Source organism: Neomonachus schauinslandi, chromosome 6 (genome assembly GCF_002201575.2).
Source record: "Neomonachus schauinslandi chromosome 6, ASM220157v2, whole genome shotgun sequence".
NCBI lineage: Eukaryota > Metazoa > Chordata > Mammalia > Carnivora > Phocidae > Neomonachus > Neomonachus schauinslandi.
The window spans coordinates 127,450,491-127,465,502 of record NC_058408.1 but is presented as its reverse complement, the minus strand read 5'-3'; the positions used below and the strand labels follow the sequence as shown (position 1 = coordinate 127,465,502).

The window sequence follows — 15,012 nt, the reverse complement described above, 5'->3', positions numbered from 1 at the left end:
TGATACCTTTAATGAGATACATTTTAAAGCAGGCATCTGATCAGTAAGAGTAGCATTAGTGTCCCACGAGTAGCCCTCAGGAAGCAGAACTGACACGGGCCAAGAAGCTTCTGTAACAGACTTAGTACTACGGATTTGAGCCTAATAACCCTGGATCTTCGATTTCACCATACCGGCCAGGTGCAAGATGAACTATACTCTAAGTCTGAGGCCCTATTTCTGTGCCTTGAATGGGGGGTAGAGATCAAGAAGAGCCATCCTGTTGTAAATGGGGACTTAAAGCAGCAGGGTGTGGGACGTTTGGATAGCTTGAGAATTTTGTGTGATGATATATTTAACTTTCATTACTCTCTTTTTGTATATTTACTTTGATTTTCATAACACATTTTATTTCCTTTTCCAATTTAACCCCATCTTTTAGAAAATCATTTTGTCCCTTATCCTATAAATGATGTTAGTCTCTACAATGTTTTAGCTTCCTTGAGGCACTCCACAGCATCAAGAAATGTTAAATGTCGATAACTGTAAGAACTGAGTTTGCTATGCCTTTAAGTCAAAAGATAAGAAACAGGAAGAGCCTTTTCTATTCACAGAGGATAATTTCGAATGGTAAACATTTAACTTCAGAGAATCTAACAATGCAGTTAACTGCCTTTTTTTGTATATATATTTTTTTAAGTTACTTTTGATGCATTATGTTTTCTAAATCCTTTAGCTTAAGGCAAAACTCCTAACAGAGGTTTCCAGCAGTGCTGCTGGTACCCAGAACTCAAGCTACACTGGACTCCAGCAGCATAATGGCTGTGTCATCAAATCACTAACGCCTCTGGAAACTGAAGGCCCCTCCCTGAGTAAAGCTTGCAATTAAAAACTGCAGGGACAGCAGCGGAGGGGCTGGCAAAGAGAGAGCATTGCTCACCTGTACACATTTTAAAGGAGATAATGCATGTCTATACCGCAGTTATAACCACCTGAAAGGAGGCTTTATTCCATTCACATCATTCCTCTGTGAGTTGGTTTTTGTAAAGAATGCAAGGTTTATCAAGTTTCTATAATGGATGATTCCCCCAAATGAAAACAGAATACGTAGTTTCTTCAGTGTGCAAAAATGTAAACTTGCCTTAATCATTCCTAAATCAAGGTTTCTAGGTGGACACAATGATGTGGAGAGCTGATGGTTTATTCTTCTTTAGTTATGAAGTTTCAGAACTGTGTTCATGCAGTTATATACAAAATTACTATCTATGACTAAGAACAGAGCAGATCTGATTTTCCAGAGTTCGAAAGATCATTTGAAATTTTCTACCTGACCGTGGAATCCGATGATCCAGTTATGATCACCCTCTCATCATACTGGAGACACAGGACAGAACCCGTGTGGCCTGTGAGAATTCGCTTGCATTCCAACGTGCTTTTATCCCAGATCTAGGATGGCAAACAAGATCCTTTTGATCAATGTGATAATGGGGTGCTGCTGAGACTTGTTGGCTCTATTATGTGTTTGATTCTCCAAAAGAATCAAAGCCCAGAGCAATGTGGAATGCATTCTTTTCTACAGGTATAGCTAAGCACTATATATATGTGGCTTCAATACTAATGCAGACTTTATCCTTTTCATTAAGGAACAGGGGTAGCCCTATAATTATGTGAGGCCCAAAAGAGCAACAGCACATTCAGTGTACTTTAAACAGAGTTTAACCCTAGGACTATCTATCTGTACATGCTTCTGGCGGGAAGCAGGTAACTGTCCTTTAAGGAAATGATTCTGGCTTTGGGACTGGAAACAACCTAAAACTCTCATTTACTTTCTGGAAATAATGCTTAGAGATGATGTTTGGACTGCCTTATTAATGTGGACACCCTTGTTCATTCAGCTACCTTCCCATAACTAAACAGACCTCACCTTGATTGTGTTGTCTCGAAGGCCGCTTACTATCTTTTGATCATCATACTGTAAACAGTAAACTCCTTTGCTTGTTTCACTTCGACAGTGGATTCTCTGTAAACTATGTCTTCCACATCTCCAGTTAGATTCTATTGTCTGAGGAGAAGGAACGGTAAAGAGGAAGTAATTAGGAAAGGACTAGGACTAAATTCTTATCTGACTTTCATGGCAACCAATGACAAATGCTCAATGCTTCACTCTATTAAATATATAGACCTTAAGGCAAACTAAAAATGTTTTTAAAAAGCCACTGTTTAAAATTATGTAACATTTTCCCATTTGCAAAGTTATTAAAGATTTATTTTCTAGAGCTCTGCTGCATATAACTCATTCAATTAAATGATAAACTGGTGGAAAGAGGGCAACAGAGGGCAAGCTATGAACTACATAAGGTTATGTGCTCAGTGCTCCTCATACATATGTGGTGGCCATTTCTACTAGTGAACTTCCAGGAAGGCTCAATTCAGAAGATATCTGAATATCACATTATAAGTGCAACTTCAACAGTCTCACTGCTATTGCATGAAGATATCATCTTCTCTCTCTCATTTACCTACCAGTAAACAATCTTTACAAGCTTTAGAATTTTTTGCCTGGCAATTCACTATATTTTACCTACCCTATTTACTTAGAAGAAATTTATTTTTAACCTACATTAATAAACCTTAATGGGTTTGCTGTAACAATGCTGTAACTGAAGAATGCTGATGATTCTCTAGTATTTGGCAAATACTCAAATATACATAGATTCTTACCTCAATGTCTTGTATAATTTTAGGATAAAGTGCTCTATAAAAAGAGTTGGGAGGAGCATTCCCATCAGGAGGTTTGTTTTTGAATAAATACTGTCCCCTAAAAAACGACAAATATTTCCCAATAAAAATCATAGTATTATACATTTACAAGGAGCTTCATAGTACTTCAAAGTGTTTTCACAGTTACCATTCCATATAATATCTATAACTAGCCTGGAAAGGCACGAAGCTAAGCCTGACTTCAGGAGTCCCATGTCAACGAATCACTTTCTGGGTTCTGAGGAACTAGGTCAACACTGAGTGTCAACATGATGATTTGCAATGTAGCCATCACAGTATAATGTTATAAGGTCAACAAACAGAATACGTATAATCAGAATTTATCAACTGGTCTTTCAAACCTCTATAACACATAGATTCATTGGTCTTATCTTTTGAAAATTTTGTTGGTGATGGTAACTACTATCTCTGAACTGGGCACACGCCCCACAGTTTTTGTTTTTGTTTTTTTCCACTGAGTAAAGCTGTGCCAGCGTCAGTGGAGCCTAGCATCGTGGCAGGGAGAATGCCTCTGTCATGGAGATCATTTTTTCTAGACTTCACTTACATGGGGTAAGGTGTGGTGGCAGCTCAGGCACCCAGGCTGCTTGTGATCGGTATAGCTATGCTTTAAAAGGAGCAATTCAGTTCATTTCGACAGAAGACAAAGGGAACACAGGAGTGTCCAGCAGCGGGTATAGAAGAAGACGAAGATGCCTAAGAGCACTGTGCTATCAGATCTAAGGCATGACACTCTTCCACAGGTGTCCCTGGCTATGCACAGACATACACTTATTTATTGCCTCTCCTTGATTCCAGTGAGCAACATTTGTTAGTATCTCCTTCCTTATGACAGCACATCTCTGGAATACTCATATCCCAAGCTAGATCTTTGCTACAAAAAAAAAATCAGTAAATGGCAATCACTTCCTGCTGGGTAAAAAATTTAATTCCTCATCCTGAAGTTAAGAACCCACCAAACACGGTGTGGAAGCTAGTAAACTCCACTATGGGTGTACTAACTGCTGTTCTCACTGGCACTGTGCCTTGCAAAGTGGAGATAGGCAGAAATGCCTCTGAGTGTAATCCTGGCACCAGAGAAATCATGTTTTCTCTGGGCCAGTCATCCACTCCTCCCTCTATAGCTCCATTACAATATAATTAATTGTTCAGTGTCTCTAGGAATGCTTTTCCCCTGCCCTCTTCCTATTATACACCTTGAAAATTAGTTGAGGAAATTTCTTATCAGGAAGGTAGCTGGCTTTCACTTCTGTGTTAATACAGGAAGGGAAATCTACAATGGAGAAGCTAAAATAATAGTTTTTAAAAGGGGGCTAATAGGAGCAAGAAACATGATACCCCAACATAAAGGGCAAACAAGACACATTATGAAATAATTCTAGGTTGCAAGTACACTTCCCTGAACAATCTTATTCTGTAAACACACTGCAAGCAAACAACAGATTCGGGATGAAGAAATTTTTTTTTTTTTAAAGATTTTATTTATTTATTTGAGAGAGAGAATGAGATAGAGAGCATGAGAGGGGGGAGGGTCAGAGAGAGAGGCAGACTCCCTGCTGAGCAGGGAGCCCAACGTGGGACTCGATCCCGGGACTCCAGGATCATGACCTGAGCCGAAGGCAGTCGCTTAACCAACTGAGCCACCCAGGCACCCCGGGATGAAGAAATTTTAAGTCTGGTTAATAATTACAACTTCATAATTTCAATTCCAACATCCTTTCATGAGGTGAGAATCACTACATTTATTTTGCAGATAAAGAAATCAAATGTCAGGGAGATTAGGTAACCTGTTCAAGGTCACATAGCCAGCGGGAGACTGGAATTTCAATCTGACTTTAGAGCCTACACTCTTAACTACTTTACTGTCTCCAGGGGCCACCATCCTTCATAGATTCCTGTCCCCCTTTTAATCTCTGGCAATTGAATACAGGCATCCCAGGATTTTCTTCATACATAACGAAACTATCTCTACATCCCAAGAAAAGAGAAAACTCTGATCTCATTTTTTACCTCAATGTATTTTTCATGCCTTGCCAAGTATCTAAATTTCTTTCAAGTTAAAGGTGCTACAAAAAAAGGTGGCAAGGTGTTGAAAACTGGTTTTTCAGTCTAGATCTGTGTTGTAAGTCAAAACCTTTTATGATGGAAGCTCTCCGACAACAGGGACCACTTCTATATGAAATGCCTAGTACCTTTGAGAATGTGAGTACATGATAAATGCTAAATATTAAATTTAGAATGTTACCATAAAATGTGATCTGCTGATTAAGAAAATGGGCTTCCCCAAGTGATCTTTTATTATACTTTTAAGAGTTACCATTACTGAACAGAGAGAGCACATTCAATGTTGTTATTCAAGACAGAAAATGACAGAGTTCATGTCATGAACTGTCAAATTCATCTAGATATAAAATACAACAGTGGAGTAGAAGTTAAACCCAAAGCTTCATTAGAGAACTAGATTTACTTATTTATTTTTGGTTGGAGGAAATGGAAAAAACTTTCAAAGCCAGCATTTGGGGAAAGGTATAACAGAAAGACTTTACTGACACAGTAGGCTTAGTAAAACAATCTGAAAGAAGATGAGAAAGTGATCATAGATTAAATTTTTTTAAAAGTGGGGGAGGACACTAACACAAGAAGAAAGGCAACATTTAAAAATAGAAGCAGCCACAGAAAGTCAAGGGGCTATTAGAGGAGGTCTTCATGGTGTGGACAAATACTTGTAATTTCACGGGGCTCTATCAAGCCAAGATGACAAATGTGGCCAAAGACAAAGGAATATGGTCTGAACTCCGAAAGATACTCAAAAGAACAGGAATGGGTTCCTGTGGTTGAACAGACAGCAGAGAGAGTGATAATTAATACTGGATCCTAGATTATTCCTCAGCCATCCCTTCACATACCCCTTTAAAAGGCCAAAAGGCCATCTTTTCAATGATCTTCTTTCCTTTCTTTGTAACTAACATAACAGATCTTGCTATTTACTGCCACCCCCAAGCAAAACTGTGGAGCCTACGCTTATCTTTGGCATTTTCACATGCATCTGCCTTCTTCTTGCCTTCAAAAAAAGAAATCAGTAAACTCCCAATGTCTGATAAAGGTTTACTGTTATTTACACTCCAAATGGGAGCAAAGGATATTTTAACAGGGAAGAAAACCATTATCATCACTATGGGAGTGAATAATCTCTGTGATAGAGTTTCAGGCCAGGAGTTCCAATTTGGAGGAGAGTCTCTTTTCTTTTCTTTTTTTCCCATGAGGGGTAGTGGAATATTCCTAGCTATCCTAAAATTCTCCCATGTCATCAACTGCTCTATATCGAAGGCTGGTCCTGACATGCTTAGCAAAATGATGGACTTTGAATCCCATACAACTATATACTTTTTTGCTTTTTTATACTATAAAGAGTTTATTTCCAAAGTATGAAGTAAGTTATGAAAAGGCTTCGGGTTTTTCTATATAGTGAAGTGAGAATAAGAAAAACATATTTGGGAAGAGTAACACTTTGCTTTCATTTATTCATTTTTATATAGCCAAAGAATTGCCTGACATTTGCTTCCTTTAACTGAATTTGAGAGAAATTTTAAAGTCTTCCTAATAGCCAGAATGACAAAAATTTCTTGAAGCATTTGGTATAATACTTAGAGGTCATTATGTTTATTATATATTAATGAATTTCAAAGATGCAACAACAACAAAAAAGAAGCCAACCATATTTTAATGAAAATTGCTAAGAAAAGCTGATCCGTTTTGTATCTCTTTATGGTCCAAGATAAATAATTGATAAAATTAATTGCCTAAGATATCCCTGAGCACACATATGCCTACTGGTGCATATCTATCAGCTAAAATACTTAATATGTCACCTTTATTTTACTTATGAAATATTCACACCTGACTTTCTTATAGTGACATTCTAGAGACATCCTCTGAAAGTACATATAGAAGGCATCTTCCACAAGTTCGAATGAAATGGTACCTTTATGTTAAAAGAACAACAAAATTGGTTAAGTCTCTTAGGCTGCTAACTATATAATGCCTTAAGGAATTTGGGATTAAGCAGTATAATCTTGAGAAAATATGGGTCTTATGAAGGAAACAGTGATATACACTAGGATCCCACATTTCACTCTTTCTGATGGCTAGAGTTCTTATTCTAGTTGAGTGTAAAAATAATTTTGATTACAAAGGTGAGAAAACACCACAGGCATGGATTAAAGACAAGAAATCTTCTGAAGGAGAAAATACTTATTTGTTCAGGATTGTTTCAGGCATCTGATGGCTTTTGTGTGATTTGAAGTCATCTGTCTTACAAACTGCCTATCAAACCTTTGTCAGGACACTAGTTTCTGCCCAGAGAACAGAATGCTCTAAATGGAAGTCAGTTTTTAATAACTTTTGCAAAGCAGTATTAACACATTATTATGTCACTTATCAATGATTGGTCAGAAGAAAAACAGCTAAGTACATGTACAAACTATTTTACATTTTGTGCTATAAACCAGCTGAATCATTATATTAAATGATAAGCAGTCTCACTGGTTCCCAGTGTTATTCCAATGATTCTGAATGGCCAGGTCCTGAAGCTCATCTATAATAGCAAGAAAGTTAAAAGGCTCACCACCCTCTTCGTTCTGCCAGGCCTCTCCACAGAGAATCTGTCCTGACCATTCTCTCAATGAGCTTCTTCCATAACATGCCATCAGATGTCACTCGGTACCATTCCTTACATACAAGTTCAGCAGCACATAGTGATTTGGCATCCAGGTATGACAGAATGTTCTCAGCAATGTGATCCAAACCCCGAGCTGTTGGTGGAGGGTGGAGGCCAAGAAGAAGAATATAGGTGGTGAATGATTTTTCACAAAAGGTCCTTGAAAACAGAACAGCATTTATTCTGCTCTGAAGGCACATCATTGTCCCTAGTGTGGTCCGGTTTCTTTTTCAAACAGAAACTTGGGTAAAATGAGTGTCAATAATTTTTCCATAAGGTTACAGAAATGAACAGTATTTTCCATCTTCCTTTAGATAAGGAAGTTAAAGCTAACAACCAGCAAACCCCCCAAGACATTAAAAATAAAAAGGATTCCAGAAAACAATTCACATCTATCTATATGGATTTCAGCACTAGGGGATGTTCTATGGATGGCATCTCAAAGTCTGTGATTCAGACCCCCCCAAATCTCTATATTAGGTCCATTTCTCATTCTGTTTCTATTACTGCTGCAGTTCCAAAGCTGTTCAGTAAAAGAAATATCCTTTAAATGTACTGGAGGAGAGGCACTAAGTCAGAATGTGCTGGGTTATAGAATTTTGGGCATGCAGAAAGGAGAGAAGAAGGAAATACAGATTGGTATAGGAATATCCCGAGAGGAAAGACAGAGAGGTATGTTTAAGTTCGAGTTTAATTTCAGATGTTTAAAACAACTATATTTGACAGTAGTTGCTGCGATAAAACCTAAATGACAGTTGACCAAAAAAACAAAACAAAACAAAACAAAACTCCAGACCAATAAATAACTTGGTTAGCATTTCAGAGACCGTTTTGTAGGATGTACAGAGGAAAACAGTGGAAGTAGATCTTGGGCTGCCTAAACTGGATGCCCTTCCCAATTAAAATACTCTACCACCCAAATCTCTACTGAGGCCTCAGAGGACTAGATCCTATAAAATAGGATGATCATACTAATAAAGCTTTTGGCTGCTGTTCTAATTCACAAGTGAGACAAACACACTCAAAGTTATTTCTCTTTCAGGTTACATATCAGAGGTTTGCTAAAGACTTAAATAGTGCAGAAGGATTCCTTCATACTCCGACTCCCTGAGGCACAAACTTAACAAATAGGAAAGAGAATACCACATTTCATTTTGTGCCTTTCCCTTGAATCACACAAAGACACACTTGGACGCCATTAGCAACAATCCAAATGTGTTTAAACATTATTCTAATTATAAAACTGTATGGATAGCAGTCAAATTTTTCAGCAGATTTGGAAAAGAAAGCATTAAATGGATTTTGTTTGGCTGGCATCACATGTTCATATTTAAGCATAAGCAGATGGAGGCATCCATCACCTAATTCTTATTAAAGGAAAATGACTATAAGCCAATTAAAGATATAATAATTAGTTCTTCATGCAAAAAACAGTGATGGTACAATTCCTGCATGTTTAAATTGAAACTTTCTACACCATCAGAAGTTTCCAAAATCCACTCCTGTGTTTTTAATGGCTATCATCAAATTGTTCCTGATCTTTCACTGTCCCTACAGTAAGTCTTTGGAAGTAATTTCACCTAACACTCCAAACAAACCCATTACATTAATGGATTACAGGCATTTTTGGACGTAGTTTGGTTTACTAAATGTAGCCAGATGGTGTAGGTTTATAAGTTAAAATGGCCATAAAACATTAGACTGATGATTTAATACCTTATAAAGTGGTCAGCAGATACACACCAGGGATCAGGATTAGGCAAAGGATGCACAGGTCTAATCAACTCCTGTTCAATTCTTAGTGGTGGTATATGCTTGAGATAGTAGCATGTCTCGGAAATTGGGGAGAGCACAGTAATGAGGTACACACAGATTGTTCACACAATGAAAACTGTTTGCCTATGGCTCAAACAAAATCCAATGAGTGAAGAAGGGGCAGAAGTCTATTCTATTTAACAAAAAATATAGGTAAAAATTTAGCTTTAAAATGGTTATTTCTAAGCTATAAATAGGTATTTCTTTTGTTTTAAAGGGTGATTTAAATTCCAATTTTGGAAAAACAAATTAAAAAAAAGATAATTGGCAAAGATTAAGCAAAGTAGTAATACACAGTTTTGCAGAGGGTTGGTATATTTTTCATAGAGGACAGTTTGGCACAAGTATTAAACCTTGAAACTGTTCATAATTCTTTAATATAGGAATCCCACTTCTGTTATTTTTTCCTAGGATGCCCAAAAGATCAGTGAGTAAGAATGTCCACCACAGCAAAGTTTATAGTAAGAAAAATATTTTGAACTACCCAGATGTTCAAAAAAGGGGTTAAATAATATGAGCTTTGGCCATCAGAAAGAATATATAATACTATAAATAATTATGTTTTAAAAGAACTCTTAGGAAAATACAGTAAGAGAACATAGTAAGAAAAAAATGCTACAAAAACATACGATCCCAGCTTTAGAAGGAAATATACACAACTAGAAAAAATAGTAAGGCCAAAATATTAATAGCACATTAGCAGCTCTCTCTGAATGGTGGGGTTCTGGGAAATTTCATTTTTATATTTTAAACTGTTTTGAATTCCCTAAATTTCCTATAACTTCTATAATCAGGAAACTGAAAAAAAAAAAACCCCAAAAAACCAAGATATGATATTTTATAGATTCACTCATCTTTGTACTCTATTTTCTTCTTTTTTTGAGAGATAGAATGCTAGCAAGCCAGTGTGGGGGAGGGACAGGGGGAGAGAGAGAGAGAATTGAGCCCAAGGCAGGGCTTGATCTCCTGACCCTGAGATCATGACCTGAGCCGAAATCAAGAATCAGACGCTTAACCTGACTGAGCCACCCAGGCACCCCTGCACTGTATTTTCTTCTAAAATAAACTTTTAACAAAGAGGACAACCTTATGTTTTCTTGAGATAGCATTTGCCCCAAATACTGATGTCTACATAGTGTCCTAGGATCACCATATTGAGCATTCAGTAAAACCACATCATCCTCCCCCCACCCACAAAAGTACTTTAAGTGTGTGTGTGCATGTGTGTATTTATTTATTTTATTTATTTTATTATATTATGTTAGTCACCATACATCAGTAGTTTTTGATGCAGTGACCCACGCTTCATTGTTTTCATATAACACCCAGTGCTCCATGCAGTATGTGCCCTCCTTAATACCCATCACCAGGCTAACCCATCCCACGCATGTGTGTATTTAAACATATATATAGTTTACGAGAGCTATTTGGTTACTGAGAACAGTGAGACTGCAAAGCCAGGAGTTTACATATTTAATGTCATAAGACTCCTGAGATATTTTTCTTTCTAAAATACTCAATGAAAAATGTTTCCTATTCAGTCCTATAATTTAAATATTCTGTTGATAAATTCCCATAGAAATCTAAATCCAGGGCACCTGGGTGGCTCAGTTGGTTAAGCGACTGCCTTCAGCTCAGGTCATGATCCTGGAGTCCCAGGATCGAGTCCCACATTGGGCTCCCTGCTCGGCGGGGAGTCTGCTTCTCCCTCTTACCCTCCCCCTCTCATGAGCTCTCTCTCTCTCTCCCAAATAAATAAATAAAATCTTAAAAAAAAAAAAAGAAATCAAATCCAAGTATATAAGTTAGCATATCTTAAAAACTAAGACATATTATTGAGTAACACTTCAGAAAATATATCATTTGCATCTCTGAATGGGTTAAGAACAGGATGACTAGAAGGGCATGAGATATGGAGAAGACAGGGGAAAGAGGAGTCTCTATTTCCAGAGTGTGACCTGGGGTATTTATACCTCAAGAAGGCACGATTAAAGGACTCAGTTTATAAAAATCAAGCCAATAAAGACTTTTAAATAAAAGAGAGATGAAGATCCAGTTCCATTACCATTGTAACATGTTTTCCAGGCAAATTAATGGCCCACAAATACCCGTAGACATACCTGGCAAAGCAGTTATGAAATCCCTCTGCAACATAGGTTTAAGATACGAGTTTATGTGCCCATGTTGGTAATGACACATTTGGGATATAAGATGTTCCACAAATTCCACTTGATCGGACTCTGACCACTGCTCAAAATATTTGACACACAGTTCCTTTTCCTTCTCATAGCTTGCTGAGAGTTTTCGTTGCTTGGGCACAATCATACTGGAAGTGCCATTGGCAAGTTTTGTCTGTAGAAGGAGTGGATTAAAAGAAACAAAAAACAGTAACTATCGAAAATGAGGGAAATAAATACTTTTCTGATCTGGCATGCTATGTTACGTCTGTACGTTGGAGCTCACTCTGTTACTCATTAGCAATTGGATATTTGTGAACAGTGATTACATGGAAAGCCACACAAAGACCACAGTAAATTGGTAAATCAGGAATAATGCTGGACAACTAGGCGTCCATTTCTAAAAGTTCACAGGAAGATATTATTTGGAGATCTACACATGAAAACTGAAAGCTGAAAGCATGTTATTATTACTAGCAAGTGAAAAAGCTAATTTGCTTTTTCTTGTATACACGAGTTACTGGACATTTATACAATTACTTACTCACAACTTCTTTTTTAATATAAGAAACCTTCCACGCAAAGAAAGGCTGATGAATAATTTGAGACTCTAGTACCTTTGGAGATAAAGCTTTACTGTAACATTTATATGCTCAATCTACCCTTTTCCTTCTAAAAAAGAAATCAAAATTACATGCCATAAAATCTTTTTATTAATTAGTTCATTCGGTAAATATCAATTGGACACCTACAATGTGTCAAACACTGTCCTAGGTGCTAGGAATACAACACTGAACAAAAGTAACGGTCTCTATCATCAGGCACTTATACTGTAGTGTGTACAGCAAGATCAAACCATTAAACAAATAAATGGAAAATATAATGTGGATAGTGCTATTAAGAAAAATAAGGAGAGAGAAAAAAATGTACGGGTTATTGTAGTAGGCAAAATTCTAAGATGATTGCCCCCAAGATTCTTGGCTCCTGGTGTACACATACCTTCTCTCAGCTATTCAAACAAACACATAGGTACTGCTTTGATTTAATTAAGGTGCCACATCAGCTGACCTTAAGATAGGGAGATTACTGTGATGAGCCCTTTAAAAGCAGAGAGTCTGCTCCAACTGGTTGCTGAAGAAGAAGGGGGACCACATGGAAAAGGATGTGGTCAGACTCTGGGAGCTGCCAGAGCTGCCAGATGACAGCCAGTAAGGAAATGGGGTCCTCAATCCTACAAAGGCAAGGAACTAAATTCTGGCAACAATGATCTGAGAAGAGGATTTTCCCTCAGAGCCTCCAGATGTGAATTCAGCCTGGTCACCATCTTCATTTCAGCCTTGTGATACTAGGAGCAGAGGACCCCCAGCCATGCTGTGCCAGAATTCTGACCTAGAAAACTTTGAGCTGATGAATGGGTGCTATTTTAACCTGGTAATTTGTTATGTAGCAATTAAAAAAGCACAAAAAAACTAATATAATTATTTAAGTCTGAGGGGTCAGAGATAGTTTCTCTAAAGAGATGACATTTAATCTGAGACATGAATGAAATGAGGGAACTAGACATTTTGTCACATGGGGGGAAGAAAGGTCTAGGGCAAGGGGAATTTGAGGACAAAGGTCCTGGGTGGCAGTCTGTCTGGCATTTTCAAGGAACAGGCAAGAGGCCCAGGGTGGTTTGAAACAAGTGAACAAGGAGAAGTAAAGTTGGAGTAGTCCAAGCCAGATCATCCAGGTCATTTAGGTAGCGGTAGCTAATCTCCAATGATGGCTTGAAACAATTCCATCCCTCCCTGAACATGAATGCCGTTCCTCCCATGAAAAGGTAGATTTTATCTTAGCTTTTGAATCTGGGCTTTGGCTAACAGAATGTGGAGAAAGTGACATTCTAGGACTCCTGAGCCCAGGCAGCTTCTGCTTACTTCTTCTAAGAGCCCTGAGCCACCATGTAAGAGATTCAGGATACCCTGCCGGAGAGGGAAGTTGGGAAGATGGGAAGCTATGCAGAGAGAGGGGTCACATGGAGAATCACCTAGAAGCCTGAGAGTAACATGATCTGACACCTTCTAAAAGGATCACTACTGTGTGGAGAACAGACTGTAGGGGATATGAATGGAAATAAGGAGACTAATTCAGAGACTACTTCACAGTAGTCCATGGAAGAGAACAATCTTTTGGACTTGAGGGGTTGCTATAGAGGTGGTAAGAAATAATTGGGACTCAATGTATATTTTGAAGGCAGAGCAAACTGAATTTGCTGACAGACTGGATATGGGATATGAGGAAAAAAAAAAAAAAAGAAGACAAGGATCATATGCAAGTTTGAAGGTGGGGACACTAGGAGAAGATCCAGAAATCAACTGAAACTTTTGCTGCTCTGAAAGAAAGTTGGCTTTCTTTAGAGGATATCACAAAGTGGTACAACTGGGTACTTTTCAAAGTAATTTGATAGATCTTCGGCATATTTGCCTGAGGCAATCCCAGTTTGGCAGGGAGGCCAATGTTACTATAAAGCTTATACCTGCCTGGACATATTTAATGTGCCATAAAACTACCAAATTTGGATAATCAACTTCTGCTATTTAGGGCATAGGCTGGCTTAATTTCTAAATGTTAAATCCTGCATACAGGCTTCTTTACAAATGATTCCCGATACACGTCTGAAAGTATATTTTCAAGAATGGCATGGCCGTTCTGCTTACACAGAAAAAACTGACACCTGTAAAGAGCAAGCCCTGGTGGGGCGCCTGGGTGGCTCAGTCGTTAAGCGTCTGCCTTCGGCTCAGGTCATGATTCCAGGGTCTTGGGATCGAGTCCCACATCGGGCTCCCTGCTCCGCGGGAGGCCTGCTTCTCCCTCTCCCACTCCCCCCTGCTTGTGTTCCCTCTCTTGCTATCTCTCTCTCTGTCAAATAAATAAATAAAATCTTTATAAAAAAAAAGAGCAAGCCCTGGTGTATGGAGTTGGATGTTTTCTAGCATAAATGCCATTGTTGTCTATGATATAGACTAAAAATGATTAATAAGAACCTTGTTGGATACAGGCCTTGGGGGGCTTTAGAGCTGCCTTTTGTGTAGGTTATTTGTTTGCATTTCAGAAAAAGAAAACTTGTGAAATATGAAGTAAGATTTAGTGAGCTAATGAATGGGGGTAGGTGTACAAGCTTCACCAGATGCCACCTCTCATCTCAACAACTCAAACCTCCCACTCCATCATCTTTTATAAATTTGTCCTTTTGTCTTTTAAAAGGTAGAAATGGACCGGAGTTGGATGCTACCCAGGGTACTGTTTTCCAGAAATGCCAGTAACAGAGAACAATAATCAGCATGGTAATGAAATGATTCTATTTATAACCTTCAAGAAACCAGATGTTTCTATAATCACAGGGAGTCATGCTTTGATCAGCAGTTATCAGACTAGTAACAGAAAAAAATGCCTAAGGATTTTACAAGTTTGATTATCCCACTGCAGGAGCTAAAGTTCAGTCAGGACTTTACTTTATATATATATATATATATATATATATATATATATATATATATATAT

The 15,012-nt window shown here is 37.9% G+C and overlaps 1 protein-coding gene across 1 annotated transcript in view; it reads right to left on the bottom strand.

Annotated features, from left to right (window-relative positions):
- Nucleotides 1-15,012, bottom strand: part of BTRC (beta-transducin repeat containing E3 ubiquitin protein ligase) — a 167,112-nt gene that overhangs the window by 11,390 nt on the left and 140,710 nt on the right. The window contains 5 exon segments of the mRNA XM_021699723.1: nucleotides 1,307-1,425; nucleotides 1,904-2,041; nucleotides 2,701-2,797; nucleotides 7,385-7,571; nucleotides 11,413-11,644. Of these exon segments, the coding sequence (XP_021555398.1) occupies nucleotides 1,307-1,425; nucleotides 1,904-2,041; nucleotides 2,701-2,797; nucleotides 7,385-7,571; nucleotides 11,413-11,644 (773 nt within the window).